Below are 24,662 nucleotides of genomic sequence, written 5' to 3' on the forward strand. Positions count from 1 at the left end.
CCACTGCTATACTGTGTACCCAGGACCTGTAAATTAAATGATATTAGTGGGCCAGCAGCACCTATTGTGCCATCCATTTAAGTATCCTCTTAAAACATATCTCGGGCCTTCCATTGCAGCCTGAATGCATTTTTTTAAATGCCAATTTAACTTGGCAATATAACCTCTGTCCCAAGCCTTAAACTCCCTATCTATTACATATAAGTCACCCCTAAGGTAGGCCCAGGTAGCTCAAAGGGCAGGTGCATAGCAATGAAAAGATAGAACATGTAATTATAAGTTTTACATGCTCTGGTAGTGAAAAAGTCCTAAATTTATTTTTCACTACTGCAAGGTCTACCTCTCCCTTAGGATCCTTGGGTTGCCTTTTCACATTTAATAAGTGCTAACCTTTTTTTGGGAACAGTTAGCATTTAATGTTTGGTGTCTGAGAAATTGTAATTAAAAATCCTCTTTAATGGTAGAGCAGATTTTAAGTTACAATTTTGAAAATTAAACATTTAGAATGTTGTCATTTCTTCTGCCCTAACTAGTTAGTGCCTGCAGTCTGCTCCTGGGTCACATGACTCGGTGTAGTTGGCAGTTGGACCTTGTTTATTCCTTCCAGACTGCCAAAGAATAGAGGAACTAGGTGTGTTAGGATTGGCTGTCAACTGGCAGGATGAGGGGAGCTAGGCACATGCCCACTTGCAGCTGACTAGGTTGTGTTCTGCCTGCACACAAAGGACTTGCCACCCTGCATTGGAGCCAGTGCGTCAAAAAACTTCAAGTGCTTCAAAGGGAATTCTCTCAAAACTTCACCTACTTCAAAGGAAACATCAAGTATTAAAATTGGACCCTAAGACCCACACTTCAGTTCACTTTCTGGATGTGTGGAAGGACTGTAAGAGGACTACCTGCTGCTGTGACCTGCTGTGCACTCTACCAGAATATTACTGTACTTGGGAGGACTGCAGTGCTGCCTGGAGACTGCATTGATCCCTCAGTGGCCTGCCCTGCTGATTGATCCCTGAATCATCACTTGAATCCAGGACTACCTGAGTGACTCCAAGGGCTGGTTTACTGGCCTTCTGATCAGAGCCTCAGTGACAGAAAAGGCTCTAACCATCTTGAACCTGAACCAGGACCCAGTCTGAGTGAGTATTAACTCCCAAAGTGGTGCCCCTCTTGTTCTGGACCCTTGGTGATAGTGCTAAAGAGATGACCAGTTAGCCAAAAGCCAAATCCTGGAAATTACTAAATCTTTGGCTAAAAACTGCTCTGAGATCCAAGAGAAGGCCAGGCCTAATCCACTGTTTGTATTCATCTAGTGCCCCATCGCGGTCGGACATATTGTCATATTGTTTTTTTTTTTTACTTTGGCCCATTCTTGTGCGACTGGATGTCTGTGGTTGGCGCATTCATCTTTCAGGCACTATATTTTACCTTAGTGCATAAAAATTCATAACTCTGGTTTACTAATTGGATTTTTGTTGTTTTTTGGGGTATTGTTTATTACAATTTATTCTTTCTAAATTGGTGTGGGATTTCTCTTATGTTGTGTTTTCACTTAATTGGTGTTTGTGTGCTGCATAAGTAATTTGTTCATTGTCTCTAAGTTAAGCCAGACTGCTTTTGTTACAAGCTACCAAATGGTTAAGAACAGCTTAATTTAAAGACTTTCGTGGTTCACCCAGACAGGGATTGTGGCGTAAACAGCCCACTCAACCAACAACTCAGTTTCTCACAGAAGCATTTAATTTGCTTATAGGTCTCTGGTGAATGATACTGCATTTAACCAGGGTCTTTAAATTACATGCTACAGAACTTACTTTGCCACTCTCTAAAGTACCATTTTAAAACATATCTCAGGCCTGCCACTGCAGTCTGTAGTGCAGTTGCAAACAGCCATTTCGACCCGGCAAAATAAACCCTTTGCCAGGCTCAAACCCTCCTTTTTAATAATTATAAGACAACCCTTATGTCATATCTAAAAGATCAAAGCACAGGGTGCCATTGTATTTAAACAGTAGGACATGTGTGCTTAAGTTATTTAGTGAAAAACCCCTACAGTCATTATTTACTGTTGTAAGGCCTATCCCTCCCATTGACTAACACTGGGTTACCTTATTATATTTAATAATATTTCATAAGTAATAAGTTTGAATTTTGAGCAGATTAAGATATGCTGTTTACAGTGAAATGTATTGTAATCTAAAGCCCTCTTCAAAAGTGAAGTTGGACTTTCCAGTCAGAATTCTGAAAATGCTATTTTCAGAAAGTTGTCCCTTTCTTCTCCTTACCATGTGTGCCTTCTGCCAGAGTCCTAGATCACATGACTGTGAATGGCCACACTGTTGGGGTTTGTGTATTGCTTCTAGACAGTAGCACAAAGGAGGCTTAGGTGTGGACACGATGGGACTTCCTGGCAGGGTGACTAGAAGCGGCTGCAATCAGCCCACCCCACATTTCAAAGGCTTTGCCTCCTGCACACACAAAGGAATCTAAAATCAAGCCAACCCTGCCTTTTGTCACCCAAGACTCATTGGAACCTTGGCATGGGAAGGGAAAAACTTTTCAGCAGCAGGATTGAGGGTAAGACCGGGTTTCCCCCAAAACAGTAAGGCTGGCACCAGATATAAATATTAGACTTCCACATCCATCCCCAGAAGACTCCTGGAGCTGTGGACATTACAGAAGAAGTACTGCTATGCTGGATGAGATCTGCTGTGCTGTCTGAGTTGGAAGACTGGACCTACTTACCTTTCTCTTAAGCTAACCTGAGTTACCCCAAGGGTCACTTGGCTGACCTCTTGTTTGAGCTACAGGGGCAGAACAATTTCCAGAGGCCTCACTGCAACTGCCCATCTGACATGCTGATATTGGGTGTGCAGGAGCTCTGCTAGCCTCTGCTAGAGTGAGTTCCTGATCCACAAGAGGTGCCCCTCCCAGGTCCTGGACCATTGGCTGACATTGGTCTGAGCTCCTCCCAAGAAGAAATGTTGAAATCCTTAAATTTGGGCTCTTTGTGACTGTGAATGGGCCCCATCATGCCCAGACTCTTATGCCTGCAATGACTGCCAATAGGAAACTCCAGCAAAGACCTGCTCTTCGCGCTACAGTGCCCACCAGCCACGGCCTGCAACGCAAGATCTGCACTTTGCCCTACAGCAATGACAGCCCATGGTGACCGTCGCATAGCTTCAAAACTGAGCATCTGCAATGCCCTACTGGCTCCTCACACTTTGGCTACAACAGCCCGCGACACCTAGCCTGCTCTTTGCGCTGCAGCAACTGCCATCTGCAATGCTCTCCCTACTCCTGGTGGCCTCCTAAGCTGCGAACCGAACTCAGCACACCATACTTTGTTTAGGCAACTCTTGCGGAAGGACTAAACTGCTCTCTCTATCGACCAGCTCTCCATTATGTCCAATCTGAACTTGTGACTTTCTCTTGGTCTTATACATTCAGATGACTGCAAGTGGTGCTTAGCTTTTTTTTCTAGTGTTGTGTTTTTATTTTTTGACTGTCTGCGTTCTGTAGAAATACTTTTCACATTGCCTCTAATTTAAACGTAACTTCTTTTGTGCCAAGCTACCAGAGGGGTAAGCACAGGTTATTTTAGTTACTTTTATGATTCACCCTGTAAAGGACTGTAGTTGTTGCCTATGTATGGCTTCCAGCTCCCTCAATCAATAACCCAAGTTCTTAAAGGGGTGAAGAGAGAACAAATTATAGCTGATGCCAAGGATTTACATTATGCACATTCCCTAAAGGGAAATCGGACCTGAAGGCTATCTTTCATACTTCTGTGCATAGGCAAAGGAGTTTTCCCACTGCTACTCAAGCTTAAGGAATCGTCCAGTGCAATTTCTAGCTTCTCTGTTCTCTTTGAGTGCTAAAGCGTCTATGACATCCATACTGGCATAGCTTTTAGAGATCCCACAAAAGCTAAGAAGGGCAAAGAAGAAGGCAAAGTGCCAATAGTCTGAAGGGCAAGTTTGGAATTAGGTTTGATCAACCTGAATAGAAGCCATCGGTAAAAGAGAGATTCTAGCACAATGGAGCACAAGTCTTCATAATCATTTAGATCCAAATTGCCTAAAATGTCACTGGATTCCCAAGGTATGGATTTGTGTGGATGTGTATTGGTTGTATATTTTTCAAGTTTAAAGTACATCATCAATCCTAACCTGCCATAACTAACCTACACCCACTGTAACAGCAGTAAGACTATAATAGGATGTTTGCTAGATATATTCCTACATCTAAGGTTTACATCCTCTTTTGAATTCGAAAAATGTCAGGCCACATTAGCTGTGGGACCGAGAGATAATATACGTTGATTTAGGTTGGTGGCGCGTCTTATACAGAACCCATCTACTAAGGAAAAGCAGAAAGAGGAGGCTGTGCGTCAATCTTGGAACCAGTGTGGGTAACAAAGGCTAAATGATTTTCTTGTGTCAGGCCAAAGTAAGATACTTCTGGGAGATGTTCCCAAAACATGCATATTCACTTGTTTACCTCTATCCATAGCTTTTGAGAGGCAGGCCAGTCTCTGAGATTTGAATTATATTATCTAATGGGACTGAATTTAGACAACATTTAAAGCATCTTATGAGGAAAAATGTAAAAAAAAACACTACCCCAAGAACTACATATCATACATATAAGGTTTCACTCCAAGGTGAATATGCAATCCGTGTTTCATAAAGGTATCCACAAGTACACAATATTTTGTGTGTTATTATGCTGACAGGCTCAGTCCGAGAATTCACATTTCTCTCCACTCTGACCTTTAACCTTATAAGCACAGGTCAGGCAGGTGTACATTTAACATGCCAAATGTCCTTACAAGTGCTAGATTGTTATTAGTGTGATGTGGAAACGATTGAAGTGTTAGTCATTTTAAGAGAAGCACACGAAGACTAGGGATGTGCGAAATTTGTTATTTTATTTTTTCTCAGGAAACTTCACAACATATAATAAAAACTGTGGAAAATTATTACAACTGAAACTTTTATAACTAAACTTTGTTTGTTCGTTTGTACTTGTAACTTTTTTTAAGCGAGCGCGCACATCGCATGATAAGACTTGGGAGATTCAAGCAGGTCACTGGTTCAGGCAGAAACTGTATTCAGTTGGTATCTAGCAAAACCTTTACAGGCAAGGTGCAGGTCTGCTTAAAAAAAGTTATGTTAAACCATGTGAAGAAAATATTAAGACATTTTTGCAAATTGTGCATTAGACTAATTTTCATTCATTTCTCTGCCATGACTAAAATTTCCCTTGAAGCTACGGAGGACTGAGGCAAGTATATAGGAAATCTCGTAGGGTTTTAGGTTTCTGCTGGGTAAAAAGCAAGAAAATGTGGGCTCACTGTTGGCAGAGCCACTGGAGAAAGGAAAAGTGTGGTCATGATGTCTTCCACGTGATTTGCCACTAAGTCCACATTCTGCTCCACATTATGCAGCATCTTGCTCAAACTTACCAAAAGTGTCCAAACATTAACAAAACAATGCACTACACTTGGGTCATCACTGTGGCAGCAACGTTGCCCCTCTCAGTTGTTGACTGCATATTTGGGTGTTACCATTGTAGTACTGAGGTGAATCTTCCCCCCATGCATTGTCCATGTCCCCAGCTGATGTACTGAGGGCGTGTGACTGCATCATGAAATTAAACTCGATAGCTTTAAATGTAAATCAAACAAGATAGACATATTGAAAACTTCTTCAACATTTTAAGTTTAGCTTCATTGGACATGCAAATTACTGTTACACAACATGCCCTGTTCTCAAAACAGCAGTTACTTCACTCTGAGTACAGAAAAATCCCAAACATTGTATTTATCTTCAGGGATTTAGCTTCAGGGGGTGGGGTGTTACACCCCTCTGATAAATGTATTTTGTGATAAATAGTTGAGCGCTGGTTCTTTCAGTCCGGTACGGTGTGGTGTGTGTCAGATTTCAATAGGAGTTTTTCCACACAGAGACAAAAAAAGACACACACTTTCTCCCTCTCTCTGTTTAGAAAGACTTAAAAAATGTTGGTTATTTCACAGCAGAGTCAGTGCTTAATTTGTGTTTGTTGTTTCCGGTGCTGAGCACCGGCACTTGTTTTTGAGGGCCGGCACTTAGTCTTCTGCCTCAAGCATTTACTGCAAGCAAAAGACACATGGGAAAGACGGTGGAAGAGAAAAACGAAAAAGTCTCACAATGGGAGAAAGCAGAAAGCTGCAAGAGTGAGCTGAAGGGGCAGGGAGGTGCTTTAAATGGATTGAAGAGGCCCGAGATGGCTTCAGGATTACGTCGCATCAGTTTTCTGCGCTCGCACATTTAAATACAGCAGCCGCGTGCTTCAGAGGAGGGCTTTGGGCACCGGCACGTTGTTATTTACAAATTAAGCACTGAGCAGAGTAAACCAAAAGTGAATATGAGTACTAAGCAAATGTAATATGCAGAATAAAAGAGGCACACCTTTTTACTTGAAAAGGGCAATTGTAAGCATTACACAAACTATTTTTTTCTGGGAGTTAGAAAGGACAGTTTTAGCAAAACATGTTTTTTCTGTAGTTCCCTGCAACATAAAATTGGATCATATGAATGTGTCTTTTTTCTTTTTAAGTAAGCTTTGTACATTGTGGATTAATGTTTGTTAGATAGACAACATAGCCAGTTAATGTACTGAATACTGCCACACAATTTGCATTTTCTTGTCACCTAAATCAGTCAAAACTTCTGATAGTTTGGATTTTGGTCCTCAGTGGCTGAATAAATCCTCAATGGCTCCTGAATTGGACCTTAGTAGCTGAATTACCCCCTATCACTGAGTTATCAAACTATTTAATCTTTTCATCCGTCCTTCTTTACTCAGCACGGTTTGTTCATGATTTTGAGGCAAATGGCTTATGTCTTCTTTTCTGCACCTGTAAATGGGTTCCATTTTAGGATGTAGGCCAGCCTTTTTTAACAATACGATGATGTCCTAGTTTCTCAATCGACTGATTTGTCCGAGAAAAAGACACAATATGCACTCTTTTAAGTGGCAACTGGTCTCTCTTTTTCGTAGGGTCATAAATAAAAACAGGCTGAGAACATTTGTCACTGTCTGTGTTTTGGGCAGGCTTATGATGAGAGTATTTAGTTAAGCTTGATGACAACATTGCAACTACAGTGACAAATGTGGCAACAGACCCATACTGGTTATGGTTAAAATATAATGCTGTCTTGCATTAGGGCACAAGTGTCTCGATCTGTATTAGTGAAACCACAAGAGCATCTCTTCATCTCATACGGAGATTTCTTGGAAAAATAGTTTAGACATTTACATGCAGATTGTGAGACTTTTTCTTTGCACTTAGGAAAAAAAGATGTGACGTGTAGGAAGACACTACCAATGCAAATGTGAGCGATCTTTGAAAATAAATCAGTTCCACAAAGAAAGCGCATCAAACAGCGAGTACAGCTGAAAAGAAAATCCAGGCCTATTTTTTGGGATAAATCATTGTTCTGTTAATAGATTAATTTCCATGCTCTCTATAACACGCACATTGGCTGATTTTTTTCTATCTTATATTTGGGTCCCATATCACTCATTGCAGCAACAATTAATGCATATCATATTATTCGAAGTGCTTGAAAATTATGAAATGTCAACAGGCCACCAGATCTTTTAGAGAAAGAAATCATTATGTACCCAATTTATCACTTTTTTCCTGGCAGCTCGGTGATTCGTGACTACTGCCCTTTTAAAGATCTTGACAATGTCACAAGATGCTCCACACAGCGCAGCATCTTCCACCTGTCAGCGCTCCCCTTAATGAGTATTGATGAAGCAGACTAAGTGCAGTGCAGGTCTGCTCTTATCTGGGCTGTGGTTTCATTGTGTTCCGAAGCAAGACCTGATGTCCGAATAACACAGTTCTTATTTTTAGTACTTTTTTATTCACTAACTAAACTTACTTTTCCGATAGATAATTTAGTAAAAGACAATGCACACTTGTTTAAATGGTTAGTTTTAGCTCTCCCCCTATTTTGAAGATTATGATAGAATCAGGTGTGTGGGGCAAAATAACATTATTTATACACGTGCTTGGTTATTTTGCACAGGCGCTGAGCGACTGTGCACCTACACTGGTCAAAAATAGCGCCAGTCTTGAACCAACATTGCGCTTACCGGCACAGCTATAATAAATGTATGCTGCAAAAACATTTAGCATTATGTCGCACAAGTCGTATACAACAGAGCACAATGGGCCTCATTTACTAGAAACGGGCACATTTGCATCCATGCAGCAGTTTTCTTGCTCCAGCCTCAGACTGCTTAATAACGCCATGGTAGCGTGCGATTCCACATACATTCTGGCGGCATCTGCTGGCGAAAAGTGGTGCATGCTGGAGTAGCGGCGGTAATTTGCATTGCAGCAATGAGAGGAGGGTCCCATGTTAAAAAGCCCAGCGTCACTTAAACGCCTGCTCCGAGGAGGCGTTAATAACGTGACGGTGTGAAGGCGCAGAATGGCGCAGTGAACTGTAGTAAATTTCACACAGCCAGTTCTGTGTGTCTTTTGACGTGGGAGTGCCCACCCTGCAAACATTATACCCGGTGCATCTATAAGTGGCTCTGGGCTTTACAAACTTGTGCAATGGTCCCATTGTGCCAGTTTGCACATGTGGTACAGTGTAGGGGACTGCTTGAGCGGCCGCAGTGGCACAAAAAGGTTACACTACGGCAGAGCAAGGGGCTTGTAAATAAGCCCCTATATTTATAGCTATTTGTTGCATGAGGGCAAGGACGTCGATGCACCACATTCATGGGTCTTGCAAAACATCAGTGGACAATGTTACTGTTGAAATGTGACACAAGGTGGCACGAAAACATCCTAACTTTCAAAGATCGTCATGCCAGAAGGTGGGCACAGGCCAAGAGAGCACAATTCATGAATGGGTAGGTTCTCTGGAGGGTTTTAGCAAGAGTAAGATGGGGGAAAAAAACTATTTTTCACATCAAGGGTCCCCTGGGCAAAAAGGTAGACTCCTGGAAATGCATTCTTGATAAAATCAATGCAATGGCACCGCCACACAAGACTTGTTGTTTTTGGTTTAGAAATTGCATTTTTATACTGCTGGATACTTCATTTATTTTAACAAATTATCTTAACTGTATAAATAGCACACTTCATTTTTGCGTAATGTCCACTGCGCAGTGTGCATTAACATTTTTAGCCTGGGTGGGTGATATAAAACTTCATAGGCATGGCCTTAGCGATATGACCCATTATAGAATTCATTAGCCAGCTGATGAATTATCATCACCAACAATAGGCATGCTGGTACCTGTAGTGTTGATTAATATCAACCTAAAATATTGACCCATCACTTCTGAAAGCCCTGCATTGTTGAAGGAAAGGGGAGAATTGTATATGCTAGCATCCCTGTGTAACTAATACATTTTAATCAACTGGTAATTACAAGCCATGCAGTTTATTACAAGAAGTGTGTTTGATATACTTTCTACAATCACAATACGTGAATATTCTGGCAAATTTTACTCTGAAAGTCACATTCCAAGTTAATAACACATTTTGTATATTGTTATATATTTTGAAAAAATATAGTCAGTGATCACACTTAATCCAAAATATTTCTGTAGCAAATCAAATGATCACAACAAAGCTGTCAAATGTCAGCGAAAGACCATTCACATTTACTGTAATTTTTTTTATAGCAAGATCATGTTATGCAGAAAGAGGAATAGATGTATGTATCAGTGTTCATAGAAACAGACATGCTAGAGCATGTCTGGCTATGGTCAGGTAAGAATGAGGCTTGATATTAAGACATCATATGTTACTGGAGCCATATAAACAGCATGTACTTCCACCCCTTTCACAATGACTGGTCCTGGATGAAAAAAGTGTTGGTTTGATAATAAAAAGTAATGTTTGTGACAAACATTCTTCCTATTAATGTAGTGCTGCTTCATCTGATTTTACTATGTTATCACAATTTTTAATACAATGAAACTGTGTGGTATGTCATACATATGAAACATAAACAACATTTTAAAAATGCAATTACACACACATATTACATGCCCATCTTCATTAACACACACATATAAAACACAATATAGAATAGTAGATTATTTTTAGTCTATGCAAGCTCAAGTACCTTTAGTGGCCATAGAACTTTCATCCTCCGACCATTATCAATTCCTCACCATGCCTCGCCATGTCAATGATTATGAACAGTTTGAATAGCTTTTAATGTTATGGTTCCAAGATTAGTTGAGGCACTTTAGGGCACCATAGGAAGATGGCCTGGCAGTAGGTGCCAGCTCTAATTAATAAACAAAAACGCACCCTATTTATGTGTTATGGAGAGGAATGTTTCTAGGAATGGTGGTGGTGGATCTAGCCGAGATGTGCTCCAGACCTATTCTACTGAGGGACAATGCATTTGTTTGGCTCAGCATTTCATTTACTATAGATTACTGATCATTACTCCAGCTCTGTCACAATTACACTTACTATTCTGTGAGGATGAGGGTGTGAGAGTGTCCTTAGTAGTTAGTGTAATAATTATCTGTGGATACTCATGAGAGTGAGTGAAGATTAAAATGACAAATAACTTCCCACAGGCAGGACCACATAGACTATGTCTAAATGGATGATAATAAGTAAACTGGCACGTGCAAGCCATAAAGTTTATATGCTTATATATTAGGTCCATCCTTGGTGACCCTTGGGCTCTACTTGCTGGGGCTTAGTGGTATAGGTGTTGTATTTGAACACTGAGTCACAACTGTAGCTGTGAATGCATGAGTACAGACCAGAAAGATTATGCTTATGCTACAGGAACAGGTCAGCTTGGATATATTAATTGGAAATTACTTCATATTTTTGGGGTGCTAAGGAGGTTGTGATTTTGAGAGCACTGCCTCTAATAATCCACAATATTTGAATGACCAGGTAACACACAAGGGAATTATATACCAATGTTGCTATGCAACTAAATGCAACTATATGTAACTACATGTATCAATGAAATCACAATGAACATGGATTTTGTAGAACTCTGCAAAATAAATACGCCCACTTAAAGAGACATAGGCCCTCTTTAATAGTAGCTCAGCAAGCTAGTTTCAGGCAGCACTGCACATTTTTAGTTGTAATATTCTTGCACGTCTTGCATGTTATTGTTCCCTATATTCCGAAACAATTATTTACTGGGGACAATTCCTAAGTGTCACAACTGTATGACTTAATTAAAAAGTCAATTTCACCAATTTCTGCATGTTATGTCCCATTCCAGACAGGCCTATATGGAATCAACTTGTGATCCCCAAGTCCACCAGATAAACCTGGGATAAATATATATTATCCTTTGTGCCTACTTTCAGAACCCCAGGACACCTTTGTAGTACAGAAGAAGGGCAGAAGTTTTCATGGCCCCTTCTGCAATGCAGATTGAGCTAGTGCTATAAGTTAGTGCTGGCTCGTGCTGAAAAAGCTCTGGCACTATCTGAAGGGGGCAATCCCTCATTTGCATGGATGCATGGTCCCCTACAAGTGAGGTACGCCTTTTGTCCTTGCCAGGTCAAAGATGGAGAAGCAGAGGCAAAGAAGCCATCACAGGTTCAGTGAGTGCACCTCAGTGAGGTGGCAAACAGTGAGACGCCCGTGAACTTTCTTTGAAAGTGTCCTCCTATCAAATGCAGCCCGCTGTGCTGATCCTTCTTTCACTAATGCACCGTTACAGTGCAGGCACAAGTTTGTACTTAGACTCAGAAGGTCTTGAGTTTTCTCCAGCCCTTGCAGCCCTACATTAACTGTACAATACTAATCTTAAAAAATGTTACAATCCTGAATTGCATCTACCTTAATATTTACTTGTTGCTTCACTTGTTAAGGACCCTCAGATAGTACCAAATGAGTGCATATATCGTGTAGTTTTTAATGATAAATGCATTGTTGAGTCCATCCAATCATGGGATTGGTGGAAGAACACTGTGTGAGTTTACAAGAGAAGAGAAGAAATTGGCTTCAAAACCAATTTCCATCCACAGTGGATTTTATCAAATTAATTTACACTAGTATACTACATTATAAATGCTCACAATTTAGAATGAAACTAGTAGTTATCGCCAACACTCGGAATTTAGATCATAGGGCATTACCTGGGGTTCTAATTATGAGCCCCCGTCTTTCGCTCTTCTCCATAATCTTTCTTAATTACCTAACATAAATATCCTGCTTAACTCATGGCTGATCAGCAACATTCAGAATGACTACATTGCTTTGCAAGCAGTAGGTTCCTCTTGATGTGTTATTATTATATTTGTTCTTTACATTGGCCTGCCTTGTGCTGTGAGCAAATAATAACAGTACACTACTGTTTCTCTCAAACTACTTAGAGTTTTTTTACTTTTATTAGATCAGATCAGACCTTTTGTGAGGTCAAACATTGTACTTTTAATTGGTTTTCTTTTCTGAGGTGTTGCCTCTTATTAAGTATATTTATTAAGAATCTACAACCCTGCTGAACTATTTGCAAAGTATATCTGAGAGATCACAGTAAAAAATATGCCAACATGTATTACACTTTTCATAGTGGAGGCTGCATTTATTTATTTTTCCAATTAATCCTGATTCAGATTCTGTGTTATGCAATTTTTTAGAGTACCCTTTTTATGCTGATAATCGGTCCCATAGTCAGCAAGCGTTTGCTAATACTTCTCTATCTGAAAATAGAATGGAAGCCAGTATTTATTCATGGTGAGGACAGGTTCCTCAATGTGTGATGTCCTGCACAGTGTCATTTTGTCTAGCACTACACTGTAGATGGTAAAGACCCAGAACCAATACTAATACAAATACATGAATTCAGACTACACATGAGGATGCATGTCAGAAAACATTTATTATTACTATTATATTAATTGCATTTCCAACTGCTTTAATGTTTAATTTTGTTTTGAGTAGCCACACCACAAAACAAATTTTTACTTGGTTCTAGCAGCTGACAGTCCCCACATCTGCTCTAATTCTTTGAAAAATAGAAGGTTTTAAGAGTTCGGCCTAAATCTCTTACTAATGACCAATATCTTATGGTATAGGGATGCCAGAACCTTCGGAAGTTTGTAAGGCTAGATGTCAGGAGAACAAAACAATCCCCCTCATTCATATCTTCAGTCTTCCATAAAAGCTAGCCCACCACTATCCCATGGCGTAGGGCAGGACTGGGTGGCAGTAACATCCTTAGAAAGTATTTTATTACAAGTTCCACTTTGCAAGAAAAATGTGAACTCAACCATTATTTTGGTTGTTCTCACTTGAAACTGTTTTCAATTGCATTGATTATTCTGAAGCAAGATGCATATAATATTCCAATGCTTCATTGTCTGGTGTGAAGCCACAGCAATATTTTCAAGCAGCAATAAAGAATGAATTTGACTACAAGAAACTGTGTGCTGTTCATTTATGAATGCTTTCATGATTGGATGGGTTGTGGATCAATCAGACACCCCCAGAAGCTAATTTCCTGCAAGCAGATGATCAGTGGAGCAAGGCAGTCTCACATAGCCAGCCAACTGTCCTAAAGTTTCCCTTTCTCCTCCTTTGCCAGTTCCTTCCTGCGATGAAGGTATTTGTCAAATGTAGTTGCTTGACTTTACTAAAAGTGAATGCACTGTGCTAAAAAATGCAATAAGAGATTGTACTAGATGTGTATACCTAACCCTCGTCAGACACAACAAAACATATATTGAGATTCTGAGTACAGGCCTAATTCACAAACTTATTTGTGTAGATAAATGACACTTATGTGCAGAAATAGCATGAATATTAATCTAACTTTGTAATTTATAATATGTGAATCTGCACGTCAGAATGGATTCAATGTCATGTAAGATTATACCACTGGTGTCAAATTTTATGTGTGAGGGAAAGTCCCATAGGCACGCAGTTGGCATTCTAAGGTTGGACACATGCCAAAGTTGGTGTACCATCAAACGCTAACAAGAGTATGAGTATTTTAAATTATTTTCCCCCCATGAAAACTGTCCAAAATGTGTTTGCGGAATGAGATAGAATGGGGGATACCCAGATAGTTGAATACGCCTAAAGGAGTTTCTCCGTTTGGTAAAATGTTTTCTTAATGGTGAAAAAGAAAGAAATTCAGAATTTAGCTCCTACGGTAGAAGTAACCCTACATGACCACATTTCTGGGATTCAGTGCAATCTCCTCTGAAACAGACTTTGTGAAATTCATTATAAGACCTGACTAACAAAGAACATACCAAAGATTAAAAACATTGCTCTACATATCAGAGTAACACAACGAAATTACTAGAATTTAAGAAAGAACATATATTTCCTCTCTGGTGTTCTGTCTAATAGTGCAGTCTTTTTAGGTTCTTCCAATCCTATAATCATGCCGAAGAAAAAAGAGAGCCCACTATTATTGTACAGCAGCACATTGGGTACAAGGAACTTTTATATACACTTAGAATCTCAAGCCTAGCCTCTAGTGGATTATGACACAATCCAAGAAGAGTTATGTGTTTATTGTGAGTGATAGAAAGAAACATTTGGAGCCCCACATTTTGCAGGACTGGGTTTAGAAAATCACCCCTAAGCTTTAAAAGCTGGTATTATCATGCATAACGGAGAGAAGACCATTCAATCACATTGATAGCTGAGGGAAGCAAGGTTTGCTTCTCACTCAAGTGCTTTACTAATAGCAGGTATTGTTCATCACACACATTGGGCACACATGCCACAACTTCCCAGAACACAATGGGAAAAGTGGTTTCCAAATATTGTGAGTGGTTCCAAATAGGGCTGATACAATTATTTCTGAGCAAGTAATTACCGTTAAAATCTGAATAAAAATATTCACTATTAAAGGGTCCATCCAGTGTAGAGAAACACAATTCTCTTTACCCAATCCGGCATCTCTTAGCAATCACCAACAAAAGGCATTCTAGAATATTAGATTGTTTGATGATGTCAATTGGGGTTTTGAGATCTACTGTAACATCATTCATCAGATGGCTCCTTTAAGGCTTGTGCATTTTAGGCAAACACAAGCTGGAAAGGCTGAAATTAGTTCATATTCAACATAATCTAATATGTATTTTTAGCTTGAAAAGACGCTTTTTCATATGGATGGAGTTGAGTGACAGGTCCTCATCCAGTGTTGTCTGAGAGAGACATTGAATTGCTCCACGCTTATGTCAATAGAGATAATTAGATATGAGCCAGGCTCCTTTGAGTTTTGATTTTCAAAAGAAATTACGCAGTCATCAACTTGAATGTCAAATAATTTATAAAGCATTGTAAATCTGTTTGGAAGAAAAATTCACTGCTATGACTCACAAGTTGATTTCACTTGTTGTCAGAAGCTCCATAATCTTATCCAATTTGCTAAGTCCATTCTTCCTCTTCTCAGTCCTTTCAAATTGAGGGTGAGTCCTAGTGGCGACAGACAAACAATTTTGCTCTTAGAGCCTGATTTAGAGTCTGGTGGGTGGGAATTCCATCACAATGTGACAGATATGCTGTCCACTATATTACAAGTGCATTTGGATATAATGCACTTGTAATAAGGCGGATGGATATCTACCAAGTTTGTGATCAGTGCCTTTCGGTCAAACTCTAAATATCAGTACCTTTCGGGCAAACTCTAAATCAGCCACTTAGGTGTGAATGTTGCTCCTTCTCTAAACAGTAAAATCCCCGGTCTCTTGTTCCCCAACACCTGTGTCATGTACATAAGCCAACTGATATAGCTTAAGGGCAGTTTGGGATGTGACCTTAAGAACTGAGGAAACCCTCAGCGTATTGTAGATTGCGAATTACTTACTTCAACATTACTCTTTTATCTCTCATCTCAACCTTTATAAATTTAGGATATACCTCAGCACTCAGGCCATCATCTAGTGGATATTCTGAGGAGGCCAGTGGTTACAGCATGATCAATAACATGCATCATCACCAATATATCTATTCCAACTCAGATTTCAAAATTCAAGGCACGAATGTCCTGATATTGAGGGCAAAATCACCCAGTGAATGACTGCTAAAGCAAATCAAACGGATTCGATTGGACAGTTTTGGCTCCGGATTCTGAGCTCTGGTTGTCAAAATGAGGAATACCATAGGGTTTAGATTTACTGTCTTGTGAAACTATGGTTTTCTTCCTTCGGAATAGCAGAAACTTAAAATCAGGACAAAGTGTCAGAAATAATAAACCAGTTTGAGTTTGCAAAGGCTCAAATTCACAAAATAAGAGCATTTGCTCCGCAAAAATAGATTTTTCTAATGTATGAATGGCATTTTAAAAGTCATTTAACTTTTAATAATTGCAATGGGAATTCCACTTGAAAACCATTGAAAAGGTATTGACTCCCAAGTTGGCACAGAAACTAAATCACAAAAAGGAAGGGTAACCCTTTTAACCCCTTGTCCTTTGTGATATATAAAAAGAATGTCTCCTAGAGATCAGGCAGTGTTCCAGGGGGCTACTGCCAACTGTCAAAGAAGAAATTTTAAACCAACTCTATATCATTTGAAGAAAATTGTCTACTTTAAAAAAAAATATTTAAAAGTAATCACAGACATGGTGATCCGCAGACATCTGTTGGCCACCATCCTTGTCATGACTGTAGCCAATCAGAGTTAGTTACAATTTGCAACCTGCCTCGTGAATATTAACGAGGCAGGTTGGATTGTGACTTAATCCAATTTGGAATTTTGAGAAATTACTTATTAGTAAATTGGTTGATTCTCAAAATTCCATACTGGTCACAATAATATTGGTTGCAAATTATACTGTTTCTTGCAACCAATAATTTAGTACATCTGGCCCCTAGATTCCTATGTAAGTGTCTCTGGGTACAACCTGAAGGAAGTTGTACATGGAAACATCCTGAGCCCTAGTAACAATATTGCCTGCCTCAGTATCTAAAATCATGTGTAAAACTGCTTGCATCCTGGTTGATATTTCTTTTATGCTGCAAGACTGTGGAAGTTGTTCCACTCCCCACTGTCCTGTAATGATTACAAAAGGTGGACTGGGACACCCAAGCACCTTCATTTCATACGTATGGTACGTAACTCCTTGCAATTGCATTGGGCAACTCCTTACAAGGAAAACAATGGTAGAAAGGAAATACTTAAAGTTTGCATCACAAGACATCACAAGCACGCCATGCCTTCTAGTTATAGCAAACATATGTAACTACTGGAAATTCTGCCAGCACACTCTATTGTAAGTGTATTAGTACGTAAAGCCAGTCAAGTCGTTGGCAGAAAACCCACCTAAGAAGAAATCCATTGTTATAAACCATCCTTTATTATTTCCATCTGTATATTTATACAATTACTTGCAGCCAGCATGGTTCATTCTGCATGAACTTCTACATGACACTAATGTAATAGTTTGCAAAGATCTCATTTCCTAGTGTATGGATGGGTCCGTCTGACCACAGAAAAATGTAAAATGCGTAATGTCTTTCCCAAATCTGTCACCCGGTCACCAAAGGTATGGCTTCTTGTATTCATATAGTCCCTTAGGTTTCAGTTATCCCATGATCTATTGGAGAGGTCAATTATTTGTGGTCTGTTGCAAAGATGCAACCTTTCAGAAGGTGTACACCCTTGTCAATACACATATTTGATAGGTTTGCTACATAATGGTGAAATTTCACATGAAGTAGTGCTGTAAGGGTAGTCACCAATGTCTCAGACCACTAAAATGTATCCTGAAGTTATACCTTGTCCATTACATGGGGAAGGGAAAATTGGTCACAAAAGTGGTCCAGGGTCAATCAATTTAATTTGAACTTGCATTACCCACTTTGGTGGTGATTCAGATTGGTGTTGCTGGTAAGTGGTGTATGATTAACAATTTGTTATATTTTTTGCATCTAATGTGCTATCTCCATCAATTACTTCTTTTTTATCGGTTAATTGCTTATTTATTATATAGTGTTTTATAAAATTTGCTTTACAACCCATATAAACAAAAAATGTATATGTGGATAAAATATTATCATGAAGTGAAAAAAGCAGGTGTGTCAAAATCAGTCTCACGAGGCGGACAGTCTAGAAACACAAAAATAAAGGGCATTAATATATATTAAGATTAAATAACGTATTATAGTGGTTACATGAATTCTATATGGATATTCAAAGCATACACTATCCCTTCTCGTTGGTGTCTTGCATTGCCTCTTGTGTTATGACTTCCTACAAATATCTCTCTAAATGATGCTGGAACAGAAACATATCCTGTGGCATCATATTAGTCAACAGAGTGCAATTGCATGAATGTTCAAGCATTGTTGCATGTTCAGTTATACTCAATGTATAAACATGCTGGTATAATTACCATGTCATGCCTGCATTTGGTAATTCACAAATGTTATACATGAGTAATCCCGGAAAGCTGTGACTATTGCTACTTCCTGTACTCTCACAAACCGCAAGAATTCTAAAACATTGTGATAAACACTGCTCTCTAGTTGTTCAACCCTGGTGGTTGGAAATGACTGAATTGATGGCATGCATTTTTCTGGCTAGCTCTTTGTAAATAGCTCTGAGCCCCCACAAACTAGCTCCAGCTGACGTTTGGACGTTGTTTTGGTCTCTGACAGGATGCCAATAGAACCACCCCAGGAGTAGTCTGTAAAATGTTGTTTTGTGACGGAGATTTTAGGTGCCTTGGGGCTTCCATCTGACCTTCTGGATCACCCTCGGAAGAAGTCGGATTACACTTCCACCAAAGACACACTTCTGACGCGCCTGCATGAAATGAGTGTGCACCACCAAAGCGTAGGACATCTCTTTTTAAGTTGTCCCTTAACGTGCAAACCCTGATGCTGGATACAGCACAACCACACCTTACATATTATGACACATTTTATACAATAACACGATTTCTGAGTTGAACTGATATTTATAAAGAAAAGGAAGGTGGATGTTGGTGATGATAATTATGAACAATAGCAACTATTTAAATTCTTATTTAATGTGTATCTGTTAGCCTTAAAGTGATATTAGTTTCTTGCCAGCAAAGATGGGCATATCTCAAACCTCTGCATCCCCAACAACTCCTTATCTGTACTTAAATTTGCCCTGCACAAAAAGAAAAGTCAAGTCTCTTTTTCTTTACCTAATTCTTCTCCACCAGAAATAAGTGATGAGGACGGCAGATTGTGCACTTAATTTAAGAATTCTTGTTTGAACGTGCCCTTCATTAAAAGTCCAATTAAACCATGCACATTAACCCCAGATGTTTCTGCACTGTGGACTTAGAAGGTAGATTACAGTAGCAACAAATAACCACTTGAAGCTTTGCCAAACTAAATCGATCTAACGTGGGCTCTTTCATATACTACATAAATTTATGGACTGCACTTAGAAAGGTATTTCACTGTACTGAAACACATAGGCCCATTTTAAAGAAAAATTGGCTCATCAGCTATGATGCAACGCTCCCCCCCCCAACCCCACAGGCACCTAATGACACCATGGTTGCGCCATATTGATAATACGGTGCACCATGGCGGTCGTTAGCACAATAGGTCAAAACTTTTGAAGCTATTGTGGCGCTTTGCTACACTAGTGTAAAAAATTGTTCAGCTAGTGCAGCAAAGTGAAAGGAGGCCCATAGGTTACTATGGGAGTGTCACTTTAACACCTGCTCTGGCAGGCTTTAAAAAATGATGCCGAAAACAGCACAGTGAAATCTTTTACATTTCACTGGGCCATTTTTGAGGGCCTCCTAGCACCAGAACACCCCCTTGCATACATTATGCCTGGCACATGCATAATGTGGTGCAAACGTTTACAAAGTGGTGCAATGCATGCATTGCACCACTTTGTAAATGTGGCATGCCAGAAAAGCTTCACTAGTGCTGCCGTATCGTCAGAAAAATTACGCTATGGTGGCTCTAACGTGGCACTAGGGGCTCTTAAATATGCCCCATAGAATTGCTTTGCGGCGAGAATGGTGGTTAACTAACATTAGGTAATGAGTTGGATGAGGGACCAATCCTCTGGGTAATGACTATCATGTGTCCTAGTTGTCTGCAGTAAGTATGTGTTTTGGTTTTCTATCGGGGTTTTGAAGTACACCTGAATTTCTGCATATCGTTTATTTGACAGGAATTGATTTAGGGACTGATATTAAAGCTAGGTGGTAATTCAGATTCCAGCCAATCACAGGAGAGGAGAAAAATCTCCCATCAGTGGCATTAGTGAAAAAGGATTTATGGCTATTGTCATCACCACTGACTTGTTGGCGTGGCAGACTTACTGGATCCTACAGAATTGACTCCGTTTCCATTACCTAACGTCTCTAAATCCGGTAGTAAATGGAAATGTGGAAAAATAATATTGGAAAATGTATTTGCCTATTCACTTGCTCAGTTTGTGCTCAAAACAAATCCTAAATATGTTTTTTATTGAAATTGTATTACATTTGAGAAAAAATGGAACAGGTAAATTCACATTTATTTTAGAATATAGCAAACACAATGATCTATTGGAATTGCAGGGTCGAAATGTGTAAGATTTCGGAGCACCTAAATAAACGCAATGAATAAATGCATTATTTCTGCAATGACCTTGAGGTCGCTTTCGGCGCTGATGCTGGCCGCAACTGCTGTTTAGAAGCACACGTTTCATAACTAACATGTGATGCTAATGGCCTTGTGATGACAATTACATCTCGGTATTAATGCAGACACTCTTTGTAAACAACACTTCACGCCCCTTTTCTTATAGGATGGTATAGACTGTAAAAACGTGTCCGCGACTGCATCGGAGAAAAAAAATCCAACTGATCTGTTTATTGTGTTGACATCATGCATGGTAAAGCTCATGTCGCCTCGTTTCTCCCAAGCTATGCCTGTTGTTTTGTGCATTGAGAATGCTGCTTTTTCCTGTGTGGATGGCCTGCATTGCAACGCATCTTACCCGTCTGCGCCATTTTCTGTCTGCATGCCACGTTACCGACGAAAAGACGTAGTCAGAACACACATGACGGAGAGAGCCCTGGTGCCTTTGGCGAGGATGTAGCCTGTACGAAATGATTTAAAACATGACATTCTGCAAAGTGCCTCTGCTTGGCATTTGACCTTCCCCCTGCTGGCATATTTCTTGATTATTTATGGCAGTATACTGACAACCCTTTATTACACTACATTAAAACAGACAATTTATTGGTGGGCTACCCCATTATATGAGCAGATAATTCTACCACGCTGGTGTGATGAAAGTGAGGAGTCATGCCATAAAACAATATACTTTAAAAAAATAATATTCCCTTCAGTGAAAACACACCTGTATGGCAAACAATCACGTTTCTTCCGAATTCTCGGCTTGCTTTCGTAATTCGATAAAATAACATAACAACGACTAGTTTAAGGGCTTCTATAATGCTCATGTGTATTCTGACGCAAAGTGCATGACTAATGAAAAACCATCAATGTTCTTGTGATGTAATGCTGTATTAACTGCTCTCTTCAGCCTATATCTCCGCCATCAAATGTAGTTTACATTCGGAGAGTGGGAATTGTATTTCTTTTGTTTCTATGAACAGCATTGGTTAGTATGAAATGCCATTTTTTTCTTGGAACTGTCCAGGTAAAATTGCACTGATGCTTAACTCAGTCTGCTTAGAAATAAATGCACAATCGATTTCTGTGTGGTGGGATGAGCCAGTGTCTCCTCATTTTGTCACCGAAAGGCGAGGCACTCTCTGCAATCACAATGCCGCTTTCAATGTGGTATGAATGCCTACTGGTACTTTATTGCTACTGGTATAAAAGTACTCTAAATTGGCAACTCTTCTTTCCAGCAGTTGTCCCAATCCGTTTTTTTCTTGGAGTGTCTTATTGACTTTTGCTATCTTTTTCTTCAGTCTTCTATATTCTTGAATTGTCTTTTTCCTCCATTTTCTCCGTTTCAATCCTAGGTCCCCTTACAAAGAAACACACAGATGATTTAGGGGATAATGAAGGTGCAGAGGATGAAGGTATTTTTTATGCCACCAAACCGATTTGCATGACAAGGATCCCTGAAAATATTTTATCCCTTCTTTTTTTGACTTCTTGTACCTATTCTTAAAGAATTTTGCTCCATTTTTGATGTGTTTTGTCTTCTTGCTTGTTGTCATTTTTTAAAGACTGAGTGTTTTTTAAGTTCTACTTTTTTGCAAGTCAGTTTATGTCCAGAGGAACCCTTCTTGTCTCTTGCAACCAACTTTGGTATAGTGCATCCACTCCTCTTGACTGAATTTTGTCCCACAGATTTGAACTAACACTCCCCTTTTTATTCTCTATGTGCACATTTTTGCATGTATTCTAACCTTTCTTTCATGTATTGATGTATTTGTGTACTCACAAAGTGCACATATGTTTTCTCAGATCTTACTGACAGACTCAACACTGTTATGTACACTTGAAGGTATGTTGAGTAAAGTTTCTAATGCAACACATGTGTAGCATAATATTTACTGTTCCTTCTCCCAGTGAAAGAACGCTATGATAAGGTGCTAAGCTCAGTGTATCAAAAAGCATGTACAATATACCCCACAACTGCATCATATAATATATAATAAAATCAGATTTGCCAAACTATCGTATAAAACTAGTCACTGCATCAAGCATCAATAATCTAGCCTTAATAGCGACACACCATTTAGTCCGCCAAATGGGCACACTTCGAAACATGGTCTAGGCCCAGTTTTTTAAAATAAGCTCCACCACATACAGTATGCATCCTCCATACCAACTAAGATGTGCAGCCCAATTACTTGCATTCCTTTTAGCAAGTAACTTATCCCTCTGGGATAGAAAGTGTCACTGACTGCCTCTATTGAGCTGAGACATTGTCGTATGACTTCCAGTGGTCTTTGCAAATATGTCTTTAATTTATTCTTGACAGAGCCATTGATTTATCCAATGTGATTGCAAAACACGTGATAATTCTGTCTGCACAAATGAAATTGCAAGATGTCCTTTTCTTGCTTTTAAGTTTTTCACCAAAATAATAACTCCGATATGAGTTCTTAAGCTTACATATTCTGTAAGAAATTGACCTATGGGTATGCCTAAAGGCCCAGCTCACTATAGTAATGATTCTTCTTTAATTACAGCATTGACTCACATTTACTTGGTAAGCATCAGAAAAAGTGCAGAAAGGTACTGGGCCTAACTAACCTCCTATTGTATCAGTGAAATAAGGTCTGCATAACTTCTGTGTCCGCCCAAGTTAAAAAAATAAATAAAAATAACAATAAGAAATCAAACTAATTTATTACTAGAAGTCCAGGTGTTAAAGTGTTTTATGCATAAACTCTACTATGTGATTTGAGGAATTCAAAATATAAATAAGTGTAAGAATTGTAAATTAAACAAGTAACATTGGTATAAACTGTTAATCCTCAACTGGGCACAGGATCAGCTATTTTAGCAGGTGATCCAGATGGGTGCCTCTGTTGACAGCATCATTTCATGCTGTAATTAAATTGGCAGATCCCATGAAATATGGAAGGATGAAATGTTGGTTCCAGTACACAATGGGACGATCTGAATCTACCATCTAAATATCACCATTTATCAATGTTGTGCCTTTCTCCTAAAATATTTAGTAAAGTCAATATGTGTTATCTGCTGGAATAGATGGACCAGAGTATAATCCCCAAATACATAAACAATTGGCTTGCCTAGGTGCAAGAACACAGAGAAGAGCAAACATTATGAATTACCACACACACTTGTTGAGGTTTTTTTGAGGTTGCAACTCTTACAAATTAAAGTTCTCAACTCCATTGTTAATGACAGATTCACATTTTCAACAAACACCAAAAGACCTGTCTTTCTATTTAAAACCATACTCTTTCTGAACCAGCACAATTGATAGTAATGCAATATATCATGCTTCGCATCCAGACCAGATACTTTAGAGATACAAGAGCACACTTTAAAACTAAACACATAAGCCAATTGTTAGAGGCGCATCATGAGGTAACTTTGATTGATCAGTCTTCTGCTAATACCAAATTATGGAATCTGGTATCCCTTATGCATCAGTTTCAATGTATTGATTTGACTTACGATTGTATTGACAAAGTAGGGGGTGCATCTACCTGAAGCATTGAGTGATTGGCTATGCCCTCATCTTTTCCCTCAGACTATGTACATGGTGAATAGAAGATTCTATGAGAAACATGGCCTTAGAGTAGGAAAGATGCAATCCTAATACTATAGGGTGTGCTGATGTGACAGATTATAGAACTCACTCAAAAATGTCAGTATCACTTAGAAATAACAAAATGTCTAAATTCTTGACCTATGAACTTTCGATCACTAACCAATAATCTGCATTGAGCAAGAACACCAGGTCAAAGAAATGATTGCCTGCCCACAAGGCTTTATTCACTGAAACTCTCATTCGCTTCATTAAGAAACTCAAATCGACTAGAATATGTTGGTATTCAGCTCAGTGTTAAAAAGCACAACCCTTTTCGAATCAGTATTGAAATACTACATTACTGCAGAATGAACAAGGTCCTATTCGTCCAATAAAACAAACCTCTCCAGAATGTCCTCTATCAAAAATATTTGGAAAGAGCCTGTACCATGTGCTCCCTGTTTCCTCTTTC

At 39.2% G+C, this 24,662-nt stretch overlaps 1 protein-coding gene across 9 annotated transcripts in view; it reads left to right on the forward strand.

Annotated features, from left to right (window-relative positions):
- Nucleotides 1-24,662, forward strand: part of NLGN1 (neuroligin 1) — a 772,713-nt gene that overhangs the window by 308,256 nt on the left and 439,795 nt on the right. For 6 of the 9 annotated variants that reach the window (XM_069213051.1, XM_069213054.1, XM_069213050.1 and 3 more), the window contains one exon: nt 21,972-22,031. The exons of the other annotated variants lie outside the window; for them this stretch is intronic. In XM_069213051.1, the coding sequence (XP_069069152.1) occupies nt 21,972-22,031 (60 nt within the window). The remainder of the gene's footprint in view (nt 1-21,971; nt 22,032-24,662) is intronic. 9 annotated transcript variants of the gene reach the window in all.

The sequence above is a fragment of the Pleurodeles waltl genome, chromosome 11 (genome assembly GCF_031143425.1).
Source record: "Pleurodeles waltl isolate 20211129_DDA chromosome 11, aPleWal1.hap1.20221129, whole genome shotgun sequence".
In the NCBI taxonomy this organism is placed as follows: domain Eukaryota; kingdom Metazoa; phylum Chordata; class Amphibia; order Caudata; family Salamandridae; genus Pleurodeles; species Pleurodeles waltl.